The sequence below is a fragment of the Geotrypetes seraphini genome, chromosome 4 (genome assembly GCF_902459505.1).
Source record: "Geotrypetes seraphini chromosome 4, aGeoSer1.1, whole genome shotgun sequence".
In the NCBI taxonomy this organism is placed as follows: Eukaryota; Metazoa; Chordata; class Amphibia; order Gymnophiona; family Dermophiidae; genus Geotrypetes; species Geotrypetes seraphini.
Window position 1 is genome coordinate 200,322,595 of NC_047087.1, and position 27,408 is coordinate 200,350,002.

The window sequence follows — 27,408 nt, forward strand, 5'->3', positions numbered from 1 at the left end:
CTGGGAAGGGGAAGGCCCACTATTTTGAAGAGGCGGGCCTGCCAGCAGGAGTGAGTGAGCATCCCACCTGCTGAGCGTCAATTTAAAGCAGGAGGGTTTATAGGGGGCCCTGGTGGCAGGGGCCATCCCTCCTGCTGATCTTCAATTTAAAGGTGGGGGTCGGGAGTGTGGGAGGGGGAGGATTCCAGGTGGCCATGGATCTTCCATCCTGCCAATTTTGTTTAAAGTTTGGAGGGTGTGGGCCGTCGTCAGGTGGGGGCCTGGCACAACTTTTTTTTTTTTAAATCAGAACATATATTGCACATGTGTAACACACACACCTGTGCCATTAAAAATGAAAAAGCTGACATTTTTAACATTACCGGCACCTCCAGAGCTGTCAGAGATTTTGGAGCATTAAAAACCAGCACTTCATTTTGTGTATCATCTTGGCATCGATCGGAGTGCTCATTTTAGTACTGATGAGCTCATTGTAATTCATTTGCATACGATTATCGGAGGCTGATAGAAACCATGGAAAATACTGCAAATAGGCATTTTGGACATTAATATCTAAAATATTTTGACACTAAACAGGTTAAAACTGGTTTAGCGTCAATCGGTAAAAGGCAAGGTACTTTTAACAATCCCTAACTTCAAAAATTAACTCCTCACATAGCCCCCTTTTATGAAGCTGTGATAGAGCGTTTTAGCTAGTGAGGTAAATGCTCCGACGCTCATTCAATTTCTATGAGTGATGGAGCATTTACCTATACCTAAAATGCTCTACCGCAGCTTGATAAAAAGGAATCTATGTCTGCTAAACTCTTTCTGTGATCTGCTTTGAATCCACTAGAAATAAAGTGAAATATGCACAGTCGAGTCATATTATTATGACCACCTGCTAATATTCATAATACCCACAAAGTCTGCACTGACACATGCATTCATTCATTCATTGGCTGTGTGTCCCTGATGTCAGAGGTAGACGGTGGTCATCATAATGTGACTCGACCGTATATCACCTTTAGCACAGCAGATACCGGTAAATGGAACATAGCATAAATTTTTGACTTCTGTGAAAAAAAGTTCATTTTTATCCCAAACCCCCCAAAAACATAGTTGAAAATTAACAGAAACTGGACAGAAAAAGGAGGTTGAGCCAGTTTTGGTGCTGTAATCAAAACTGGAACTGAAATTTGGTAGGCCTCTAGTCACTACCATTTTGCCTTGCACCAACATCAGATTCACCAGTCTAAATGCATTTAAAGTATCAGTCACAATTGTTTTTACTACCAACTTTTATTGTTGGGTTGTTTTTTTAAAATTTTAACCTAAAATTTACATTCTACTTTAGTTTATTTATTTTTATTTATTTTTAAATCTTTATTCATTTTCAAATCAAACAATAAGTGCACAAAAATAAATCACAAAAGTAATTTCCATATAGCACTATAATATCTAACACATAAAATCTAATAGTGTAAAATCCCCATCCACCCACCCTTCACATTCTCAACAAAAATAGAATATACTATATTATACAACATATTCTCACATATCGTATTAAATTACATTCTACTTTAAATGAGGAGGGAGGGGGACTCTTAAATGTCACAGCTTAAGTGCCATAATAAGCACAAATCATGCATGTTAAGATAACTGGCAAAAGACTGAGAAGTCTGCCAGTGGAAGTTCATTGTTCCCCCCCTCCCCCTCCCCCCACCTCAGCTGAGCACAGCAGCAGTTTCAGTGGGTGGGGTTGAAGTGTCCGCCACGCCCCCTTCGGGTGAGCTGGTTTATAGGAGCGGGAGCTGGGCAGCATCTCTGCCTCAGTCATCAAAGGATCCTGCAGAAGCAGAAGCAGAGGATAGAGCACAAACATGGTAAGGAGCAGACAGGGTTGACCACTAGTGGGGAAAGGGGTAAGGGAAGGACATCTGTCCTGTGAGATAGGGATATTCTGTGGCATGGTACCTATAAAATGAAAAATAAATAAACCAAATGCCAGCCATTGAGTGTGTGTGTGCTGGTAGGCAGGAGGCACAGTGGGAGAGAGAACGGCCTTTAGACCTCTGGTTAATGAATAGCTCAAGCCAATTTGTTTGTGATACTGAGCTACAATCGTCATAAAAGTTGAAAGCCAAGAATGTTTTTCTCTTTCTGGAAAGGCAGAATTGAAAAGCTGCTGGCAATGCCAATTTCAGTGGCAGAAACCTTCAGCAGCTTTGTGATTTTTCAAAGATAATATCAAATGGAGGGAGGGAGAGAGGAGCAGCTGTTTATCAACCCATGAGATCATACTTCTTCTGTAGGTTTACTGTGAAACAAACCAATGCATTTTGGACCTCAAGTTTCTCTTGCCAGTAATCGTTTAATGCAGCAGCATTTTGGACTTTAATTCACAGAAGAAATAAAACATCGTAGCTCTGTGACTTCCAGGTCACTGATTAAACTCTATCCATCCTCGTAGTATATTTATTACTAGCTGATGCCCCGGCGTTGCACGGGTATTTAATTATAGCAATAACACTGTAAATGGATTCAAATAAAGATACTTTATAGTGGTGAATTAAATTATTTTTTAACAGCTTTATAAAAAGTACAATATTCAAATTATAATGTGAAATATTTGACAAAATGAATACAATACAACTAACACAAAACTTGATTATAAACAACATTTTTAGTTTCACCTCCAGGAGCAAGAACATATAAATTCTTGGGTGAACCCACCCTTGAGCAAGCAACATAGAGTTGTCCATGGGAAAAACAGGGGGATCTTAAATCCACTCCACAGTATGTAATAGTCTGTCCCTGTGATTTGTTGACTGTGATAGAGAATGCAAGTCTCACTGGAATTTGCAATCTCTTAAACTGAAAAGGAAGATCTGTTGGAATAAGTGGCATCCAAAAGTTTCAGTATTGATTTAAACAACTCAATATGTGGAAACTCAGGTTGAAAAGAAACTCCATGCAGTTTTTTCCCGGTTCAGAATGGAACCTGTGTTCCTAGTTCAGCATATGTGAGTACTCATGTAATGTAATAACATTATGAACTGGGGTGCATGAAGGAAACAGTTACAAACACAGTTAGAACATACAAACTCTATATGTATGGTGTCCGTGGTAGAATAGAAACGATGTCTCTAGTGGTTATAGCGTCATAGAAAGTGTTTTATAGTTGGAATTACTGTGAGAATGGCAGCTTTTTACATCCTTTCCATTGACATGAATGGGTGAAATCTCAGTTTCTGTTTGTAGCTCCGCCCACGTGTGCAGGTGGGCCGCGAGACCCCCAGAACATATCACCCCAGGTAGTGAGGGATCTGCATACCAAGTTTTGTTCAATTCGGTCAAGCCGTTTTTGAAGTACTGTGAGAATGGCAGCGTTTTACAATTTTACCATTGACATGAATGGGTGAAATCTGATGTTCTGTTTGTAGCTCCGCCCACGTGTGCAGGTGGGCCGCGAGACCCCCAGAACATATCACCCCAGGTAGTGAGGGATCAGCATACCAAGTTTTGTTCTAATCGGTCAAGCCGTTTTTGAATTACTGTGAGAATGGCAGCTTTTTACATCCTTTCCATTGACATGAATGGGTGAAATCTCAGTTTCTGTTTGTAGCTCCGCCCACGTGTGCAGGTGGGCCGCGAGACCCCCAGAACATATCACCCCAGGTAGTGAGGGATCTGCATACCAAGTTTCGTTCAATTTGGTCAAGCCGTTTTTGAAGTACTGTGAGAATGGCAGCGTTTTACAATTTTACCATTGACATGAATGGGTGAAATCTGATGTTCTGTTTGTAGCTCCGCCCACGTGTGCAGGTGGGCCACGAGACCCCCAGAACACATCACCCCAGGTAGTTGGAATTACTGTGAGAATGGCAGCTTTTTACATTTTTTCCATTGACATGAATGGGTGAAATCTGATTTTATGTTTGTAGCTCCGCCCATGTGTGCAGGTGGGCCGCGAGACCCCCAGAACATATCACCCCAGGTAGTGAGGGATCAGCATACCAAGTTTCGTTCTAATCGGTCAAGCCGTTTTTGAATTACTGTGAGAATGGCAACTTTTTACATTTTTTCCATTGACATGAATGGGTGAAATCTGATTTTATGTTTGTAGCTCCGCCCACGTGTGCAGGTGGGCCGCGAGACCCCCAGAACATATCACCCCAGGTAGTGAGGGATCTGCATACCAAGTTTCGTTCAAATCGGTCAAGTCGTTTTTGTGTGATCGCGGCACATACATACATACACACATACATACCTCCAATTTTATATATATAGATTATTCACCTCCAAACCCTTTTTCATGACAAGCAAATCTGTGGGACTTTCACTTATTAGTGACTGCTTCCAACTGCTAACTGCTGTCTCAGGATGGAAAAGATCATAAAGGTATTTCTAACTCATGTCTCTTGTTGTATGTTTGGCATGTGTGCATGTAAAGACAGACTTTAATAATCTGAAGCACATCTGACCTTTGCATGATCCACTCATATGGTCTCATTATCAGCTTGTTTTCTGCAAAAGGATTTTGCCAATGAATCATTGTAACATGTATGTTTAGTTGTTTTGATAGAGCATTTCTTACCCTAGGTTGGTTAGGATTTCAGAGCCTAGAAATTATACCCTGATGATTTCTTCCAGATGCATGTACCATTGTGAAACACATATGTGATGGAAAGCACATGGAAGAAATTATTTTCCACTTCCATCATGGAGAATGGGGAGCAAAACATTTTGCAGAACATAGACACTGGGTAGTTTGAGAGATCTGCCACCTGACAGAAAATCAAGTTATATATGAGTTTGCTCTCTAGTGGATGGATGTGGGCAAGACATGGAAACAAATGTATGCTTTAAATAAAGTGACAGATTATTCATGTCTCAGCATTTTGCTGAAATGCTGTAAAAAATCTCAAGCACACCACTGAGCGGGTTGCTGCATGACTCCAGTTTTTTAAATAACAGATTGATTGATCCTTGGTTTTTACCCTACTGGGGGGAAGATTCTCAAATGTTCGCTGTAAAATCCATAGGGCCGCTACTGTAACAATTTCAAAAAGGAATGTCATTTTTAAAATAATACGCATGCAAATAAGGTTGACATAGGGTCGCTAAATTTGCATGTGCCGATCGCAGAATAAATGCACAAATAAAAAATTTAAAAAGACCACCGAATCAAAGATCAGCAGAACGGATGCCCGCTTCCTCCCGTTGCTGACGTCAAGAACTTTATTTGTATGCATGTGTAACTGTGCAACCGCCCAGGCTCTGTCTGGATTTCACCCATTTGTATCCTCACCTTCAATCCATGTGTCATTACATTTTAGGTGCCATGTCATGAGACAGGCACGTGGTATCTATTAGGGCAAGGAGGAGATAGTGGATACTGCGGATGGGCAGACTGGATCACATACTCTCTGCCTCTGATAAGCAAATTAAAAAAAAATTATTTAAAATTTTTAGCGTGTGCAAATTTCAGTGTTACCACAGTACTCTATTACTTGCTGCATTCAGCATGTGTTAGTGCCTAACACAGCGTAATAAAAGGTTCTCTTAGAATCAAAAATCCTTTTTATTATTTTATGGGCTAATGATTAAAATTGTGAAGCTATTGTTGACTGTCCCCCCCTCCCCGAAAGCGTTTTTTTTGCGCAGGCTGGCGTGCTGAATGCTCTGCGCTGCTCCTAATGCTCATAGGAACACTATGGGCTCCTTTTATTAAGCTGCATTAGGGCATTAACGCACGGAATAGCACGCGCTGAATTGTCATACACACCAGACCTTACTGCCAGCATTGAGCTGGCGGTAGTTCTACCCCGGTAGCGCACAGGAATATCCTGCGTGCGCTATAAACGCTAGCGCACCTTAGTAAAAGGAGCCCTATGAACGGCTGAAGCAGTGCCGAGCTTTCAGCACGTCAGCAGGCACCAAAAACTGCTTTCATGGTTTTGTAAAAAGGGGGGGGGGGGGTTATATTTGGCCTGGAAATACTTCCTACATGATGGTCCATTAGAAATATAACTTAAAAAATTGTTATGCGGTTTAATTCTTGTAATTTTCTTCAAATTCTGGATTTTTTTTTTTTTTTGAGGGGGGGTGGATTGACTGCCTTTATCAACTACTGTAAAATAAGCGCATACTTTCACCTTTATATAGGATCCCTCATACAAAATTCTTTATGAATCAAACCAACCAGTCCTTTGGTGCAGAAAACTTACCAACTGTTATTTTGCCTGCCCTGCTATTTTTGTGCTTTTTTTGATGTGAACTGCACATTTTCAGCATGCTGTAAAAAAAAACAACAACACAAAACTGCTTTGTAGCCCTCATTTCAATTCTATGTGGTGCTAGACAGCAAGATATAACTCAGTCCCTTGTATTATCCTGTTGCCAAGATACCTGGCATGAGCTTATCATCCAAATATCAGTAAATCGTCTTCCACTGAGAGAAAGGCAGTGACCAGCTGCACAATTGCAGTGTTTAATCTGAGTCATCTAGCTATTAATGCATTAAAAAAACAGGTCTTCTCACCCATAGAGGAATAAAAAAAAGCAGAAAGGGCTACTACATTTAACAGAGCACCCATAAGGTGAAAGAAGATATATCAAAAAATGTAAAAAGCAAACAATAAATAAATAAAATTATAGTCGATAGCAATAAGTTGTTAAAAAACAAGATTCCCGTGTTTTGTTGCCTCATCTTTCATCCAAGAGTTTTTGTTCTTGCTTTCAATATTCTTTCAGTTACTCTTGTAAGCAAGGGCCCTTAGGGCCCAATCTCAAAAGATATAGTGGCACTAGAAAAGGTACAGAGAAAGTACAAAAACGCAGCAGTTTGCCTACTGAAGAACCTATTTGCGACCCCGTCACTCCAGCTCTGGAGTGAAGAGTTGTGTGCACATCATTGCAAGTGCCCTAGCATTCAAAATGTAGCTGCAATTAAGTCCCAGTGCATATTTTCAACTTAAGCTATGCATGGACACATCTCTCTACTTCATGTGTCACATCATGAGAGTGCCTTTACAATTGTCTTACTACTGAGCTTAGTTCCCAAAACATGTATTCAATCTTATCATGCTGTGCATAGAAATAGTCTCGCTATTATATGAGGATTGTGACCATCTAGCCGCTAACCAGACAGGCTTCCTGCTAACCTAGCAGCTATACTCAGAAGAGGCTAGATATGTCTCACTAATTAGACGAAGAACGTGCCTACCATGTCGTTAACCGTATGTCAGCTGGTAACCTTGTTGCTAACCTTTATTATGTATGTAATCCTGTAACCCGTTCTGGGCTCTTTTGGGAGGCGGGCTAGAAAAATCAAATAAATAAATAAGGGCCACCAAAACGGATGGACCATCTTCTCTATAAAGGCGAAACAGGTTAGGACTGTTCAGTTTGAAATCAAATCAAGAACCAATCCATATGGCATACTGTTGGTAACACCCATGACGTCAGAGTGAACTCTGTCAACTCCCATTCAACTACTTTCTGACCCAGACAGTCACTTTAGGGCCCATATCAAGGGAGCTCAGTTGGTTTATATGTTGCTTATGTGGAACTTGTATCAAAGGCATTGCTGAAATTTAGGTATACACTTCCCCCTCTCTATTCGCAGTTTCGACCTTCGCGGTTTCAGTTATTCACTATTCCCCCCTTCCCGAGAATCGCTCGTTGGCAGCACGCATCAAAAAAAAAAATGGCCCCAGGGCTTGGATCGGGGCGAGGAGGGAAGCAATCGGAGGATGAAGGGGGTGATCGGAGGAGGAACTCACAGCACAGCTGTACATGGGGCAGAAGTGTAGGACGATCACTCCTGCCCCGTGTTACCGCTAGACCACCAGGTAAGGTCTGGGGGTGGGTCAGAGCCGGCCCAAAAGTTATTTGCGAATTTTGCCTATTTGAGGGCCGGCTCTGCCCCTATCCCCCGCAAATAGGGAGGGAGAAGTGTACCACATCTGATGCTCACCCCCCCTATCAGTGATGTAGCGAGAGTGAGTGGTGCCCAGGGTGGTGGCGCACCTCCCTCACCCTCTTCCCTGCCCCCCTTCTCCTTCCTGACCGCCCCCTTCCACGCATGTGCCCCCCTTCCCCCATACCTTTTTTATTTTCTAGGCTGCAAGCAACAGCACAAATGTACTGCCCACGTCGTGTCAGTTATCCCTCTGATGTCATCTCCTAGGCGCAGGGCCTGGAAGTGATGTCAGAGAGAGGCCACACCAGCGCGGGCAGGAGATCGAAGCGCTGCTCACGCACAGAAAATTAAAGAGGTACGAGGGAAGGGAAGGAGCGCGGGGGGGGAGGGTGGAGTGCAAAGAGGAGGACAAGGTGCCTGCGCCCCTTTCAAAGACTGCAGCCAGGGCAGACCACCCCCTGCCCTCCAATTACTATGTCACTGCCCCCAGTCTAACTTTCTGGTCACCTGGTGAAAAAAATTAATCAGTTTTGTCTGATAAAACCTACCTTGAGTAACACCATGCTATCTCAGATCCTATAATCTGCTGGATTCCAGAAACTGCATAATCCTCTGTTCTTAGCATAGTACCCATTAATTCGCACACCGTTGAGGTCAAACTAATTGGCCTGTAGTTCCTAATTTCCTGTCCTCTAGAACCAAACACAAGTTTAGTGTTACATTGCTTTTTTTTTTTTGTCTCACTGTTACCTGCCTTGAGCTGTTGCTGGTAAAGTGGGTTATAATACCAGATTAAATTATATTAAAGGATGTTTAAAACTAAATCAGCATCATGATGTATGTGAGCTTTTGAGCTCATGGGTCTTCTTCAGAAGTCATCTAAATAGGGTTACCATATTTTGAGACGCAAAAACCCAGGGACACACAACTTTCTAAGCATATTCTATAAAGTGGTGCACATAAATGCTAGTGAGTGTATCTCAAAAGCGGGTGTGACCAGGCGAGGGCCACAGTTATAGAATATGCACAATCCAAGCACAAATTAGGTGCAGGCATTTAGGCCGTGCTTTCATTGGTCTACATGACTCTGCCTAAATGCTAGTCACATGGATAGACAATACACATGATTCTATAAGCTGTACCTAACTCCAGAGGCAGTTTATAGAATCATGTTAAGTGCAGATTTGTTTGGCACCAACTTTTTTTGTCATTATATATAGAATTTGGCACTCAGTGACCCCCTGGGTCACAGAAGCTTTGCCTTTAGATTGAGGTCCTAATTGTAGCTCAATGGGTAGGTTGTTGGGAAAGGGAAGAGTGAGATTTTGGGTGGGCCATGAGAGATTCCAGAATTTTACTTTATTTTTAAAAATTCCCTTCATAAGTATACACTAGAAAACATGTACGTCGCTTACGCAAGTCTGTTATCAGCGTCTGTGTGCGTAAGGACACAACCACCCAGACAAGCATCATTCTTTGACATGATTGGTCCTTGAAAACTAAAGGCAAGTAACTTTATTTTTATTTTTTATGCAGAAGTTATCCTAACTTGAGCAACAAAACAATCAAGGCTTTGTCAACGTTTGGATCTTGTCTTTGCAAACTTGGATTTTCAGCTCTGACAGAAATTAAATCGAAAAAAAGAGAACGACTGCAGATGTGAATGATGAAATGTCTATTTGCTTGTCAGCTATCGAACCATGTTTTGAGTTAATTTGCTCTTAAAAACAAGCACATCTATCGTATTGACTAGCAATTCTATCTACTTTAGTTTCACCATTGTTACAATTACCCCATACATAGCTTAAAGAATTTTAAATCAATAACTCTCAAATTTAATTTTTTGTTGGTTTTGCAATTTTATAATTTTAATTATAATGTGCCATGAAAAACATTTGCTCCGTTTAGTGTGCTGGAACTAAAATGTTTGAGACACACTGATCTAAAATGTACCTTCATTTTCTACATTACCCTCTTATGTTTTATTATGTAGGTAAACTTGTAATCCATTCTAAGCTCTTCTGGGAGGACAGGATATGAATCCAAATAAATAAATATTTGAAATGGTTTTCCACTAGAATTACAAGAAAATTCTGTCCATTGCATATTAGAATTAGGATTTACAGGTCATGCCAAATAAAAAATTTTACCAATTGTTTGTGACTTGCATCAGTAGAACTGTGCGGAGAAAACGCTTTTCTGACATCAGGGTCTAGGGAGTACTGAAGGTGACAATAAAGGAACCATGTGCAAACTTTGGCCTTGCTTCATCACTAAAGTAATTTTTTGTCATATACATGTATTTGATTTCAACAAAGCTATCTGTTTATGTCGTTTTGTTTTTTACAGGCAGGGAAACCACACCGGCTGAGCCCAGAAGAAAGGGACCAACTGCTACCTAACCTGAGGGCTGTGGGGTGGAATGAGATTGATGGGAGGGATGGAATTTACAAGGAATTCGACTTCAAGGATTTCAATCGGGTAAAGTAGAAGCATGTGCCTGGTTAAAGCCAGGGAAACCTATGAAGTTTTCAACATTCATCCAATTGCAGGATAGGAAAGAAAACAGGGGGGGAGGGGTACTTCTGATATTTCACTTTTCTGTTGTGTTCATTATTTTAATTTTACTTACATTTTATTTATTTTATTGTAAACCGGCTAGATACCAGTTGATGGTCAGTATATTAAAAATTAATAAACGTTAAACTTGAAACTAGAAATAAGGATATTTTTTCATTACCTTTCCATTTTTCAAAATGCACATAGAACGGCATAATTGTATTAAAAAAAAGTCTAAGTCCATTTTGAGCCTAAGTCGCTAGTCATCCAAAGTTGGAAACGTCCAAACTCCATTCTTGAAAAATACGGCCAAAATATATTTTTTTGAGAATCGTCTACTTCTACGTCCAGCAGTTTGATCGTCCAGACCGCTAAATCATCTATCTTTATACCCCATTCTCGTCCCAAAAAATTGTCCAAGTTAAAAACGCCTAGAACAAGACCTATTGGACGTGGGAGGGAACAGTAAAGTGATAGACTGGACCAGGGCCGCCATCAGAAATTTCTGGGCCCCTTACTGAGCAATCCTATTGGGCCCTCCACGCACACCTTCCCCCCCCCCCTTTTCCATGGGCCGAATATACACATACTTTTCTCTGTCACCGCACTTTTTGACCAAAAGATTTGTAAGCCTGCAACCATGTCAAGGTAGACTCTTTCAGCAGGGCCCTAACCTAACCTAAACTAAACTAATCTATACCTATCTATTCTAAACTAACATATGTCTAGCGCACACAAACCCCTGCTCTACGTGGGAAAAATAACATCAGCTCAATGCTGGCGTTAGCATCTAGCGCGCGTGGCGTACACTAAAGCCACTATCGTAACTTAGTAAAAGGAGCCCTATTTTTATTAGTTAATTATTATTATTATTTTCCAATGCTCAATATGACTTCCTTTTTTAAGGTTTGACACTTGTGCCAGAATATTTTTACTAAATTTAAGAAGTATTTGCCCTCTTTCAAATGGTATAGAAGTTAAAAAAGGGACAGGCGTTAATGAAGTCATTAGGTTCAATCTAACCATTTATTTTTGCATGAATTTAAACTAAAAAAAAAGATAAATATAGCTCATCCAGTCATACAAGAAATGGCTCTACAGCAGGGGTGCCCACACTTTTTGGGCTTGTGAGCTACTTTTAAAATGACCAAGTCAAAATGATCTACCAACAATAAAATTTTTAAAAAATCACAAAGCACACTGTATGCAGAGAAAATGTTAATTATCATTTATATTCCGCGGGTTTTCAAAGAGATCAAGTCAAACGATTCTATGCAATGTCACCTCAGGAACAACTATACAAAAATAGACAAATATACCCCCTCCCTTTTTACTAAATCGCAATAGCGGTTTTTAGAGCAGGGAGATGCACTGAATGCCCTGTGCTGCTCTCGATGCTCATAGGCTCCCTGCGCTAAAAACCGCTATTGCAGATATAAGTTCTCTAAACAGACACATTTTGATCACTAAACTGAAAATAAAATCATTTTTCCTACCTTTTTGTCTGGTGATTTCATGAGTCTCTGTTTGCACTTCCTTCTTCTGACTATAAATCCAATATTTTTTTCTTTCTGCCCCTCCCCTTTTCTTTCTGTCTCTCTTTCTTTCTCTCTCCCCATGCCCCCCCAAGCCATCGCACCAATTTCTCCACTTCCCCGATTCTTTCCCTACCCCCTAAGCCACCATGCCGATTTCTCCCTGCTTCCACGAGCCAGGCCAGGAATGTACAAGTGCCGGACTCACAAGACTTCACCTCTAATGTCAATTCTAACGATGGAGAGGAAGTTCCAGGCCAGCCAGGCAGCGATTGGCTGGCTGAGAACTTCCTCTCTGACGTCAGAATTGATGTCGGAAGTGAAGTCTTGTGAGTCTGGCATTTCTATGCACCTGGCCTGGCTCAGGGAGGCAGGAAGAAAAAGATTGCCAAGGCAACGCGATCGACTCATAGTAACATAGTAACATAGTAGATGACGGCAGATAAAGACCCGAATGGTCCATCCAGTCTGCCCAACCTGATTCAATTTAAATTTTTTTTTTTTTTTTTTTCTTCTTAGCTATTTCTGGGCGAGAATCCAAAGCTCTACCCGGTACTGTGCCTGAGTTCCAACTGCCAAAATCTCCGTCAAGACCCACTCCAGCCCATCTACACCCTCCCAGCCATTGAAGCCCTCCCCAGCCCATCCTCCACCAAACGGCCATACACAGACACAGACCGTGCAAGTCTGCCCAGTAACTGGCCTAGTTCAATATTTAATATTATTTTCTGATTCTAAATCCTCTGTGTTCATCCCACGCTTCTTTGAACTCAGTCACAGTTTTACTCTCCACCACCTCTCTCGGGAGCGCATTCCAGGCATCCACCACCCTCTCCGTAAAGTAGAATTTCCTAACATTGCCCCTGAATCTACCACCCCTCAACCTCAAATTATGTCCTCTGGTTTTACCATTTTCCTTTCTCTGGAAAAGATTTTGTTCTACGTTAATACCCTTTAAGTATTTGAACGTCTGAATCATATCTCCCCTGTCTCTCCTTTCCTCTAGGGTATACATATTCAGGTCTTCCAGTCTCTCCTCATACGTCTTCTGGCGCAAGCCTCCTATCATTTTCGTCGCCCTCCTCTGGACCGCCTCAAGTCTTCTTATGTCTTTCGCCAGATACGGTCTCCAAAACTGAACACAATACTCCAAGTGGGGCCTCACCAATGACCTGTACAGGGGCATCAACACCTTCTTCCTTCTACTGACTACGCCTCTCTTTATACAGCCCAGAATCCTTCTGGCAGCAGCCACTGCCTTATCACACTGTTTTTTCGCCTTTAGATCTTCGGACACTATCACCCCAAGGTCCCTCTCTCCGTCCGTGCATATCAGCTTCTCTCCTCCCAGCATATACGGTTCCTTCCTATTATTAATCCCCAAATGCATTACTCTGCATTTCTTTGCATTGAATTTTAGTTGCCAGGCATTAGACCATTCCTCTAACTTTTGCAGATCCTTTTTCATATTTTCCACTCCCTCTTCGGTGTCTACTCTGTTACAAATCTTGGTATCATCTGCAAAAAGGCACACTTTTCCTTCTAGCCCTTCAGCAATGTCACTTACATACATATTGAACAGGATTGGCCCCAGCACCGAACCCTGAGGGACTCCACTAGTCACCTTTCCTTCCTTCGAGCGACTTCCATTAACCACCACCCTCTGGCGTCTGTCCGATAGCCAGTTTCTGACCCAGTTCACCACTTTGGGTCCTAACTTCAGCCCTTCAAGTTTGTTCAACAGCCTCCTATGAGGAACTGTATCAAAGGCTTTGCTGAAATCCAAGTAAATTACATCTAGCATATGTCCTTGATCCAGCTCTCTGGTCACCCAATCAAAAAATTCAATCAGGTTCGTTTGGCACGATTTACCTTTTGTAAAGCCATGTTGCCTCGGATCCTGTAACCCATTAGATTCAAGGGAATACACTATCCTTTCTTTCAGCAACACTTCCATTATTTTTCCAACAACTGAAGTGAGGCTCACCGGCCTGTAGTTTCCTGCTTCATCCCTGTGACCACTTTTATGAATAGGGACCACATCCGCTCTCCTCCAATCCCCAGGAATCACTCCCGTCTCCAGAGATTTGTTGAACAAGTCTTTAATAGGACTCGCCAGAACCTCTCTGAGTTCCCTTAGTATCCTGGGATGGATCCCGTCTGGTCCCATCGCTTTGTCCACCTTCAGTTTTTCAAGTTGCTCATAAACACCCTCCTCCGTGAACGGCGCAGAATCTACTCCATTTTCTCGTGTAACTTTGCCGGACAATCTCGGTCCTTCTCCAGGATTTTCTTCTGTGAACACAGAACAGAAGTATTTGTTTAGCACATTTGCTTTCTCCTCATCACTCTCCACATATTTGTTCCCAGCATCTTTTAGCCTAGCAATTCCATTTTTTATCTTCCTCCTTTCACTAATATATCTGAAAAAATTTTTATCTCCCTTTTTTACATTTTTAGCCATTTGTTCTTCCGCCTGTGCCTTCGCTAAACGTATCTCTCTCTTGGCTTCTTTCAGTTTCACCCTGTAGTCCTTTCTGCTCTCCTCTTCTTGGGTTTTTTTTATATTTCATGAACGCCAACTCTTTCGCCTTTATTTTCTCAGCCACTAGGTTGGAGAACCATATCGGCTTCCTTTTTCTCTTGTTTTTATTGATTTTCTTCACATAAAGGTCCGTAGCCATTTTTATCGCTCCTTTCAGCTTAGACCACTGTCTTTGCGATCTACTGGTCGATCGCGCTCGACCATTTGGGCACCCCTGCTTTTATGGTATCCTGTCCTGACCTGACCTGAGGAAAGGGGTTTAGTCCCCAAAAAACTGCCTTATTTCTATTTCCTATTTATAAACTTTAATCAATAGATACAATACTACTTGATTCTACATAAAGCAACAAAACAATTTTTTCTACCTTTTGTCGTTTTTGCTTTAATCATCTTGTCTTCACTCTTCTTTCTAGCCAGCATCTGTCCGCTCTGTCTTCCATACAGCATCAGCCCCTTCCATCCACTGTCCGCCCTCTCCCTGTTCCATATGGCATCTTCCCTCTTTTTATGCTCCTTCAATAAACTGTCTATCCTGTGCCCTTTCTCTTCTCCTTTGTACATGATTGATTTCAGCTCTGCCACCTCTCCATTTTTCTCTCTCTGTCACCACCCCGTCCCCTATGCTCTGGCATCTCTCTCTTCTCCTTTCTTTCCTTCGCACCCCATAGTCTGGTATCTTCCCTTCCCTGATTCTCTAGCATCTCACTCCTTTCCTTTTCTTCCATCTCTCCCTCTCCCTCCCCCTCCATGCTCTGACATCTCCTCCTTCCTTTCCCCCTTCCTTTTCCCTTGGTCTGGCATACTTTCCTCCTTCCCTCCCTTTCCTCCAATCCCTGGCATCTCGTTTCATTCCCTCCCTCATCTTCTTTCTCCCTCCAGTTGGGTGCAGCAAGTTTCTCCCCCTCTGCTCCCTTTCCTCCTTCTGTCACCCATGACCTGGCGTCATGAACTTCTTCAGGCAGCAGCATTCACAATTCGCTGCTGTTGCCAGCTTCGGGCCTTCTTCTCTGTCGGGTCCTGCCTTCAAGGAAACAGAAGTAGGCAGGATCTGGCAGAGAGGAAGGCCTGAAGCTGGCAACAGCAGTGAATTGTAAATACTGATGCTAGCCGAAGAAGTTCATGACGCCAGGTCGAACACCCGGGGCAGAATGCTACTCTCTCCCCCCACGACCCTCCTATCTCTCCCTCCCTCCTATCACGAGACTCTAAACAGCACTGCTCTACTGCTTCAGGGCTTTCTCCTGTCGTGATTTCCTCTGGCACGTCACTGATGAGGGAAGGAAGGAGAGATAGGAGGGTCAGATCGGGTTGGGGGTCACCCAGGATGATGATGAGGCTGCTGCTGCTGCCAGCGAATCCAGCAAGGGTGAGGCCCCAAAGCACAGCACTGGCAGGCCCCCCCTGACTATTTCGGGCCCTAGGCCTGTGCCTACTGGGCCTATCCTTTAATCTGGCCCTGCTCCCCCCCCCATATGCCCTGACATCTCTCTCTTCCACTCAATGGTATGGTATCTCCTTTCCCTCCCTCCCATGGTCTTTGCATCTCTTTCCTCCTTTTCCTGATCTTCCTTCTCCCTCCTTCCTTCTCTCTCCCCAAATGGGTGCAGCAGTATTTCTCTTCCCCCTCCCCCCACTGGGTACAGCAGTATCATCAGCATTTCTCTTTCCCCCCCAATTGGGTGCAGCAGCATTACTCCTCCCATTCCCCCCCCCCCCCGTCTCACACACCCGGCAGATTCGCTACAGACAAAGGCAAGTTGCATGTTTCCCTTGGTCGCTGACCTATCTCCCAAAGGGCAGCGACAGAGGGAAGTTTACAACTTGCTGCTCTTGCTTACTTCGGGCCTTTCTCGTTGCCGGGTCCTGCCTTCACGGAAACAGAAAGTAGGCAGGACCCGGCAGCGAGAAAGGCCCGAAGTAAGCAAGAGCAAGTAAGCTTCCCTCCGTGGCTGGCCTATCTCCCGCATGCTCCGGGGCTCTAATGGTCCGTGCCGGCTTCTCTTCTCTACCCCCCCCCCCCCCCGACGTAACTTCCGGTTTTGGAGGGAAGCCGGGTTCGAGTCACTTGCTGGGGTTTTTTTTTGTTTAAAGTCCAGTGGGTTTTTCGGCGGCTCTTCAGGCTGCGCATTAAGCAGTAGCGGCAGCAGGATTCGGCAGATGACAGTTAGGCGGGCATCTAAATTTGCTGGGCGTTGTGCCCGGCTGAAAAGCACTGGGGAGCCCGGGCCCCTAAATGCAGGACTGGTAGTACTGCCCTGATGGCGGCCCTGGACTGGACACCCAGACATGGCAACAGAGTAGTGGAACACCTTACAGGGCACTGCTGTGAACTTCACAAAAAGGGTGCCATATAAACTTAGTAACATAACATAGTAAATCACGGCAGATAAAGACCTGAATGGTCCATCCAGTCTGCCCATACACTCTCTATAATTTAATTTAAATTGTTCTTTTTCTCTCACCATGACTCCCTTATAGGTCATGGTGAGCCCCCCCCCAAAACCCATTATACCCATCTGTCTACAACCCCAATAGCCCTTATGGCTGCAGGTGCTACCTATATGGCAGTACAGTAGAGTTTTGTGGGGTTTGGGTGGGTGCACGTTTCACTTTGAATGTAGCTCTACTAGGCTTTCCTATGCCAGGTGCTGATGTTCTGGAGGCAGGTATGTACTTTTTAATTCCGATTTTTATGGTGGGGGGAGGGGGGTCAGTGATCACTGGGAGAATGTGTGTGGGTCTTTACTTTGTCCCTGCAGTGGTTATCTGGTCACTTTTGATACCTTCTGGGCACTTATACCTGTAGTTAAATCCCTAAGTCACAATGTATAAGTTCAATTTAGGAAATCCCGAACTTTCAATTATCACTGCAGGATGACTAGGTCGGCCCACATCCCATCTATCTCCCGCCCTAACCATTCCTTCAAAAATATCCCTTTTCACTCTGGGCATACAGAAGCACTGAAAAGGCCTAAGCTGTTTTTAGATACATCTAAAACCCATTTTGTTATCGACACATGGACGACCTGTCTTTTGATCATCCTAGTGCCAATTTAAGCGGGTTTTTAGATGTATTTTTGTTTTGATTATGTACCTCATAGTGTTTACCTCATATTTTAGTAGGCAGTGAGGTGGGGTAGAGGATAATGGTATCTTAATTTTTTTGCTGTCATTTTATTTCAGATATAGAATTAAGTTGAATGGACATAAATACATTAAAGGGGTAGTTATCAAGCTGTACCATCTGCATGATAACTCATGTTATTTGCACTTCAATGCAGATTCCAGTGCAAGGATGATGGGAGTGATCCTAGAATAATTTTTAAGATATTAATTTGTATTGGTATATTTTACGGTTTTTAAAATTTTGTATGATGTCTTATAGATTGTATTAGGGAATGTGTTTTTTGTCCTGTTTATGTAACTTTTATGAATGTTTTTATGTAACCCACATAGTTCTTTGGATATATGGGATATTTAAATAAATAAAAGATTAAAAATGAGACATCCAGTTCAGGAAGAACTTGATTCCAGTTGTATTTTTAGAAAAGAATCTGCTGCCATAGAGCCTTTTCTGAAAAACTGTACATGCAGGACTGCATGTGCATTTGCTGGCACGTGCACTGGGAGCAGTCAGTTTGCAAACCATGTGGGTAAATTCAACAGAGGAAACTTGGCAGTTTACAAGTATATGGAGGAGTGGCTTAGTGCAGTGATTCCCAACCCTGTCCTGGAGGAACACCAGGCCAATCGGGTTTTCAGGCTAGCCCTAATGAATATGCATGAGAGAGATTTGAATATGATGGAAGTGATAGGCATGCAAATTTGCTTCATGCATATTCATTAGGGCTAGCCTGAAAACCCAATTGGCCTGGTGTTCCTCCAGGACAGGGTTGGGAACCACTGGCTTAGTGGTTAGAGCAGTGGTTCTCAACCCTGTCCTGGGGGACCCCCAGCCAGTTGGGTTTTCAAGATATCCCTAATGAATATGCATAAGACATATTTGCATGCCTGTCTCCTCCATTATATGCAAATCTCTCTCATGCATATTCATTAGGGATATCCTGTAAACCCAACTGGCTGGGGGGTCCCCTAGGATAGGATTGAGAACCACTGGGTTAGAGCATTCGGTTTTATATCCAGTGGGTCCTGGTTCAAAGTCTGCTGCTGCTCCTCCTTGTGATCTTGGGTATGTCACTTAACCCTCGGTTGCCTCAGGTACAAAATTATGTTGCGAGCCCTCCAGTGACTGGGAAATACCTAGTGTACTGCCTGTAACGCATCTTGAAAACGGTATGAGCAAAATATCAATAAAACATGAGGCCACTATGTTTTTTACTTTTATCAAGCAAACTTCTATGTAGAGAATGACACGGGGACAAATTTTTCCCCATCCTTGCCGGAACTCAATTTCCTCATCCCATTCCCACAAGTTTTGTTGCTGTCCCTTTTCTGTAAACTCAGTCTCATCCACACAGATCTCAAACACTTATGATTTTAAAGTGTTTGAGGCTTGTGCAGATGAGGATAGAGCTTGCAGGAATCGGGCAGGGACAGAAAAAGAACTGGCCGGGACTGGATGAGAAAATGAGTGCCTGCAGGGATGGGGAAAAATATGTCCCCATGTCATTCTCTACTTCTATGGTCTGTATCCCAAAATTGGCAGGGAGAGACAGAGCTTAAAATATATCGATGTCAAATGATGAAATGCGGAGTTCCAATTCAGCTCTGGCCTCCTTGTTGGGCAGACTAGATGGACTGTGCAGCTCTTTATCTGGCAACATTTACTAGTTATGTTACTATGGCGCTTATTTTCAAAGCCTATGACTATCCCACAATACCAAAATGACATCCATGTGCTTGAAATGTCCAAATCCTGATTTTACAAAGGGAGGATTTGAATGTTCAGTACTGCCATATGCACAAACAGCAAGGGGAAGTGTTGTGAACATGTTTTGGGTGGGACTAGGGAGAGTCCAAAGTTAGGATGTCCAACAGCGATTACCCAAGGGAAAGAAATGTCCATCTACAATCATACCTAAGTACAAAAAAGATGCAGCTGACTACTGGAGAGATTAAGACATGACAACTCCTGAAACCCCAATGGTTTCCAATGGTCCCCCTCCCTCTCCCGTGAAAGTGGAAAGGAATTCTGGGCTCTGTGACAGCTTCAGGTATTATTGGCATTTTGAACAATGCAGCATACTACTACAGCGCTGTACATTAAACATGCAAGAGATGGTCCCAATTTGAAAGAGCTTACCATTTATTTATGACAGATACACCAGATAAAAGGGTGAAGCTATACACGCTACTCAGGTAGGGAATTTCAAGGGGACTGACGATGTGGATAGGATAGGGGACTATAGAGGGAATGTCAGACATGGGTGCTTTACAAGTTGGTAGGGTTAAGGCTTAAATACAGCTTCAATAAAGTGAGCTTTCAGCCTGGAATGATTCTCCAAACAGTAGTGGGATGTGAATGTATGAATTGAGCACCAAGTGGCTGCTTTACATTTGTCCTCAATGGGAGTGACACACAGATGGTTGCTTTTGCTCTTACTTTATATGCAGTGACACGACCCTCCAGCGTCAGCCCGGTCCGAGCATAGCAAAAGGAGATAGCCAGCTAGCCTTGTAGAGAGAGTTCTCTTGGTGACAGGGGCTCCAAGTCCATTAGGATTGAATGACAAGAACAGTTGCTTAGAAGTTCTATGAGGCTTGGTCTGATCTAAGTAATAAGCTACGTAGTACATGTTTGTAGTCCAGTGTGTGGCGTGAAGCTTCAACAGGTTGAGAGTATGGTCTTGGAAAGAAGACGGAGAGAACTATAGACTGGTTCAGATGAAATTCCAATACAACCTTCAAAGGAACTTAGGTTGGTTCTTCACACTCATCTGATTGTAGTAGAATGTTGTATAATGTGGATCTGACACAAGTGCTTAAAGTTCACTGACTCGATGGGCAGATTTGATGCAGACTAAGAATACTACTGTCCAAGTAAGATATTTGAGAGATGAAGATGTAAGTAGTTCAAAGAAAGGCTTCATCAGGGTTGAAATTATAAAATTAAGATACTAAGCAACTGGAGGAGGATCGATTGGTGGTTTGGTATGAAAAAGACTTTTCATGAACGTGGAAACTAAAGGATGTACTGTTAAAGATTTCTTATCCAGAAGGGTATGAAAAGCACTAATAGCACCAAGATGAACTCTGACTTAATTATTTTTGAGACCCAAGTTAGAAAGGTTTAGGAGGGTAGCCCAGAACTGATGAGAGAGGACAAGTGATTGAATCTAACAAATTTGTATTACACCAGACTGTGATGCGAGCCCACCTAAAGCAATAACAGTGTTGTGTGGATACAGATCTAAGGAGTAGCCTAGCACAATATTCAAGGTGTGGCCATACCATAAATTTGCTTTCTTAGCAGCTGCTGCACATTGAGTTGAGGGTTTCAATGTATTCTTAACAATGACACCTAGATCCTTTTCCTGGGCAGTGATTCTTAACATAGAACCCAGCATCACATAGTTATAGTTCGGGTTCCTCTTTCCCACATGCATCACTTTCCAGCCTGGCACAGTCTGATGTAGATGTCCTTTTTCTGACTTGGGCATCCATTCGAAAATGCCCTTCTATGTACCTTGCAGATCTCTATGTGTAAATGTTGCTAATTACCTACAAAGACTAGGTAGAAATAAACAGGGGATTAAGGAAGACTCATACTTTCCCTTTTTGAAATGGGGAATACGCATGTACATTTTTTACGTGTCCAGGTCATGCCCTAACATAACCTCTTACTGTTTCTACATATTATGGTTATCCACATGCATTTTTGAGCACTTTCTAAAATCACCATTTACACATGGATGTCTTTTACGTATGCAAATTCCAGATTTCCACATGCAAATTATGATTAAGGCTTCTAAAATAATGCCTATAGATTAGCTGCCGTGCCATTTATATTTAAAAGACTCTCAGATATCTTATGAATGAATTATAAAGCCAGATTTGTGACATGACTTCTCTATCTTTTGAAGGCTTTTGGATTTATGACCAGAGTAGCTTTACAGGCTGAAAAGTTGGATCACCACCCTGAATGGTTCAATGTTTATAACAAGGTAAAGCAAAGCTAATGTAGTAAACCTTGCATTAGAATCATGTACTGAAGCTCAGCTTACGGTTTCCCAATGTAAGCATAAAGAAAATGTTCCACTCCTCAATGCAGTAACCATACTCCTGGCAGAATTTATAAGATGTGAACTATTTGTAGAAAATATGGATGATCTTCCAAAATACCATTCTTTAATTTAGGAATATTGGTCAGGTGAAGCTATTTATTATCACAGGAATTGTATATATCCTTTAGTAATAATAATGATAACTGAATTCATACAGATTGCTCTAATCAAAAGCTTGCATACCCTTACCCTTGAATGTTTGGGTTGATAATATACACTCAAGTTGACACACAAAGGTTGAGATGACAATGAAAGGTAAGTATCCATACCTGTGCCTTGTAATTAATGTCTGTGTATATAAAGTCAATGAGTTTCTTAGCTCTTGAGAAACCCTTGTGCACTGACTTTGATGGTTACTGAAGCATGGGGAAAATAACAGAATGGTTAAAACATCTGTGGATAAAAGTAGTTCAACTTTATGAATCATCAGAAGGATATAAAAAGATATCCAAAAAATTGCTAATCAGTACTGTTCAAATTCAGTGGACACCCCAGAGGGAGTGGAAAAAGGATCTGCAAAAGTTAGAATGGTCTGATGTTTGACAACTAAGATTCAATGTGAAGAAGTGCAGAGTGACGCATTTGGAGAGTAGAAATCAGAGGGAATCGTGTGCTGAGAGATGAGAGGCTGATATGCATGGATGGGGTAAGGAACCTTGAGGTAATGAGTATCTGAGGATCTGAAGGCAACAAAACAGTGTGACAAGGCGGTGGCTGTAGCCAGAAGGATGCTGGGCTGTATAGAAAGAGGCATAACCAGCAGAAGAAAGGAGACATTGATGCCCCAGTTCAGGTCATTGGTGAGGTCCCACCTGGAGTACTGTGTTCAGTTTTAGAGGCCATATCTGGCTAAGGATTTTAAAAGACAAAAAATGGTTTGGGGCTTGTGCCAAAAGACATACAAAAAGAGATTGGAAGACCTGAATATGTAGAGGAGAGGAGGAACAGGGGAGATATTTTATTTATTTATTTCTAAAAATTTCTACACCGCCTAAGGCCTAAGCAGTTTACAATGAAAACATACATAATCATGTAAACACACATAATCAAAACAACATATGTATTAATATAGAAACAAATATTTTCCAGAGAAAGGAAAATGGTAAAACTAGAGGGCATGAATTGAGGTTGCAGGGTGGCAGGAGTAATGTTAGGAAATTCTTTTTTACAGAGAGGGTGGTGAATGCCCGGAATGACCTCCCAAGGGAGGTGGTGATGAAAAGTGATGGAATTCAAAAATAGTGTGTGAAGAAACATAGGAACACAGAAACATTTTTAGAATTTTAAGAAATTTAGGGATGTTTGGGAGCCATTAACAAAATAAATATTTTCTCCCTTTGTTCATACACGTCCAGGGTGGGGAGGGGGGAGGGAATATTTTATAATTTATTATGCTTAAGTACAATTGTTGGGCATAAAGAGGGAGGGATATTTGATGTGAATTAAACTTTGATAGTTTACTAAATGATGTTAAAGTATAAAATGATTGTATCTTATGTTACACTTGTTGAAAGTTTTAAAAATGAATAAAGATTTGAAAAAAAAAAAAAGAAACACAGAAACATAATGGCAGATAAAGGCCAAATGGCCCATCCACAGTAACCATTATCTCTTTCTCTCTCAGAGAGATCCCATGTGCCTATCCCACACCTTCTTGAATTCAGACACAGTCTCTGTCTCCACCACTTCTTCTGGGAGATTGTTCCACACATCTACCACCCTTTCTGTAAAAACAGAACACAGGATTTCTAATTAGAAAATGAATGGTATAAAACAACTGCCAGTACTGGGCAATCCTGCACGGTCTGTGTCCCATATATGGCGATTTGGTTTAGGATGAGCTGGGGAGGTCTTTGATAGAAGCTCCAGTGCCAGGATGGTTAGGATAGGCTGGAGTGGACTTACATGGCAACTCCAGCAGTGGGAACCTAAAGACAGTATCAGGCGGACTTCTATGGTCTATTGCCCAGAAATATTAAAGAAAAGGCAATTTAAAAAGAATGTATGATGAGTGTGACTATTGGGAAGAGTATGGTTGGACCATGGCAAATAGAATGAGTGTTTAACCAAATTCATTCCAAATGCATTCCCTTATCAAACTTTTAGAAAGTCAATCAAGACTTACCTTTTTGATACATTTCTCTGACTTCATTTCTATCTTGATGTATCTTTAAACACTCTAAGCCAAATTTGATTAATCTCAATCTGCTGATGCAATTCTAGAAGCTTTTTGTAATATCACTGTCTCTTGTTCTGTAAACTGCATTGAACTACTTGTGGTATTGCGGTATAGAAAAATAAAGTTATTATTACTATTTATCTGCTGTTATTTTCTATGTTACTATGCTGGAGAGGAGTCAACAAGGCCTATGAAGAGAAGCACACCATCCTACCATGAAACATGGAGGTGGATCTCTGCTGTTTTGAGGATGTGTGAGCTATAGTGGCATAGGGAATTTAGTCAAAATTAATGGCAGGATGAATGCAGCATCTTGTCAGAAAATTTGCATAACAGTGATCCGAGTCATAAGGCCAAGTCGACTCTTCTGTGGCTGCAACAGAAGAAAGTGAGGGTTCTGGAGTGGCCATCATAGTCTTGTGACCTCATCAATGAGCCACTTTGGGGAGAACTCAGACATATAGTTCATGCTAGACAACTAAATAATTTACAGAAGCTGGAAGCTTTTTGCCAAAAAATGGGCAGCTTTACCATATGAGAAAATAAAGGGCCTCATTCACAATTGTCAGAAAAGACTGCAAGCTGTCATTGATGCAAAAGGGGGTAATACATGAGATTAAGAACTAAGGGTATGAGATCTTTTGAACAGGACCATTTTCTTATTTCCTTTATTGCTATGGTTTGTTTAATGATTGTGATATTCTGTGATGCATAATGGTTTAAGTTGAAACACATTAAAAAATAAAATGCATTTTGGCAGATCACTCATTTTTTTCTCACAAATGGTACACATCTTAGACAAATTCTGCCAGGGGGTTGTAAACGTATGTTCTATGTAAAAAATGTATGCAAATATGGGAAAGCCAGGACACATGGGGCTGTGCAAGCAGCAGCTATATTTTTTATGTACCAAAAATGGTTAGTGCAGAGGGGGGAAGAACCTGAAGAACTAGGTTCAGTTCCTACTACAGCTCACTGGGCAAGTCACTTAACCCCCCCATTGCCCCAAGTACAAAATTTAGATTGTGAGCCCACTGGAGATGGAGAAAGTACCTGTAAACTTTGGCTGTACCACAGAAAGGCAGTACAGTGGTGCCTCACACAACGAACTTAATTGGTTCCAGGAGCAAGTTTGTTATGCGAAAAGTTCGTTATGTGAAACGCGTTTTCCCATAACAATACATGTTAAAAAAAAATAATTCGTTCTGTAGCATAAAATATGCTAAGATGACATAAAAAAAGATAAATTTTTTGTTATTATTTTTATTTAGATACATCTAAAAACATAATTGTTTTTTAAAACAACACACATTTTTTAAATTTAAAGACAGACTAAGTAGAGTCTAATTTTACAGTGAGAGAGGGCAGAGTCTCAGCGGCAAAAACTGGGACTTAACTGTTCATTTTTTAAATGCCTGCATGGTTGAAAATGTTGTCCATTTCCTTGGGCAGATCATTCTGTCTATAATACTAGTTTATACTTATTACAAAATGGTCTTAATGGATAAGCTTTTTTTTTCCTGTTTCTTTCAATATGTAAACAGAATGCCAATGGTGAGAGAGAACAAAGCTGTTATTTTTCTAGCATCGGGGAAGCGGCGAGAGTAGCTCCGCCCCCCCCAACGCATCAGCAGTAGGCGCCGGGCCCCTGCGAGCCGACGGTCCGCCACTGCACAGGGAGCCAGGCGGAGAGAGGGCAGTTAAGCGCAGTGCCTGCGCGGAAGGATGCAGCTCGGGCGACTTCGTTGTGTGAAACGAAGTTCGTTGTAGGAAGCAAGACATGAAGTTCGTTGTGCGCAGCGTTCGCTGTGCGAGGCGTTCGTTATGCGAGGCACCACTGTATATCAAATCCTTGACTCTTTACATCTGTGCATTTGCTGAAATGCTATTCTGCACATAAATATGTAGATAGGTATGTTACAAGAGTTTCTCAAGCTGGAACAGAGGCCTGTATGATGCAGCTACTGCAGGGAGACAATGGTCAAGTAGAAATTTTTTGCATACAAAAAACCCTGCTTTATCATTCATAGGTTCAGCACCTTCCCTTAGCTCATCCCCTGATGGTTTTCTTTACATTCATGCACTTCAACAACTTAATTTAAAAAAAAAGGGTGTCTTTCATGCTTACAGAAGAAGAAACAGGAATGAAATTCCCATTAAAGCCAGCCACAGAATGAGCTAAATTTATACTCCTTCTCAGACTTGGCATTAAGAAACTCTGCACTCAGCCTTTAGGTTTTATGTACACTTCCGTGTATCTGGGTTTAATAGCTAATACCTTCATTATCATGAGATTTAAATGAACTTTATGCTGCTGTCAGCACAAGTGTTTGAGCAGTTTTTTGCAAAACAGGGTTGTTGTTTTTTGCATTGGGTGGTTGTGGTACTGCAGAAAATTGTATTTAGAAACCTAAAAATGTTCTATATGCCTACATAGATAAGGTAGGAATAGAGCTATGGACTTCAGCTAACATTACAATTATTGCAGTTACATGCTATAGTACTGTAAAACATCCCCCACTCCTCTGCCTGTACACACACCTGAAGTATTAGTAGTGGCAGCAGTGCAGACTTGCGTGCAATTTTGATTTTTAATAATCATCTAGGGGTCAGGAGAATGCTTAAGTGTTAAAATGGAGCCATTGGCTAAAAGTTTGGGAAACACTTTGCTCTACTAAATTTCAGAATTTGAATAATGTCTAACTATTTGCTTCCAGAAGCCAAATTAAATCTGCATCAATCAATGTATTTCTGCTTTTTCCCTTTAGGTTCATATAACTTTAAGCACGCATGATTGTGGGGGCCTCTCAGAGCGTGACATCAATCTGGCTAGCTTTATAGAACAAGTTGCAGCTTCACTGTCCTGATGAAGCCACTAATTCTGTGAACCATACCTAAAGGACAGAAGACTTCAACATACAACACAAATAACCCCTTTCACCTCTGCCTTCTTTATTAATAATGGAATGACTTCTAATACACATTTATTCCTTTAGAAATAATCCCAGCTGAAAACAATGCTAGCCTTTTGCCCTGTAGTATAATGCAATCAATTTCTTAGGGTGTCTAGAATCAATCAACTTAATTTTGATATACAGACTGAGAGCCTGCTACAATATAATCCTGTCTATTGCACAACATATTGTAGACAATAGACTAAGGCAACCCCCTAAATCCTTTTTTGTTGTAATTTCAGCCATATACTAATGTAATTTCAGCCATATACTAAGTTCTAAGAGGCTAAGCACCTAAAATAAACCTTAATCTGCTTTCCTTGGCCACCAGAGGGCAATAGAGTTGCTTTACATAAGTACCAATAGTTTCTGTTGGGCCTATGGATCAATCTTTGCTACCCAGATAAGTGTCGCAGACTAAGTTATTCAGTGGTACGATGCAGACAGTTGAATGAATTTGACGTGGAAAGAGAAATGGTTTTT

At 41.8% G+C, this 27,408-nt stretch overlaps 1 protein-coding gene across 1 annotated transcript; it reads left to right on the plus strand.

Moving 5' to 3' along the window:
• Positions 1-1,764: 1,764 nt before the first annotated feature.
• Positions 1,765-27,408, plus strand: PCBD1 (pterin-4 alpha-carbinolamine dehydratase 1). The gene is made up of 4 exons (XM_033943155.1): positions 1,765-1,865; positions 10,259-10,390; positions 21,592-21,672; positions 26,740-27,408. Exons 1-4 carry the CDS (start codon positions 1,863-1,865, stop codon positions 26,836-26,838), a joined length of 315 nt encoding a protein of 104 aa, XP_033799046.1. The 5' UTR covers positions 1,765-1,862; the 3' UTR covers positions 26,839-27,408.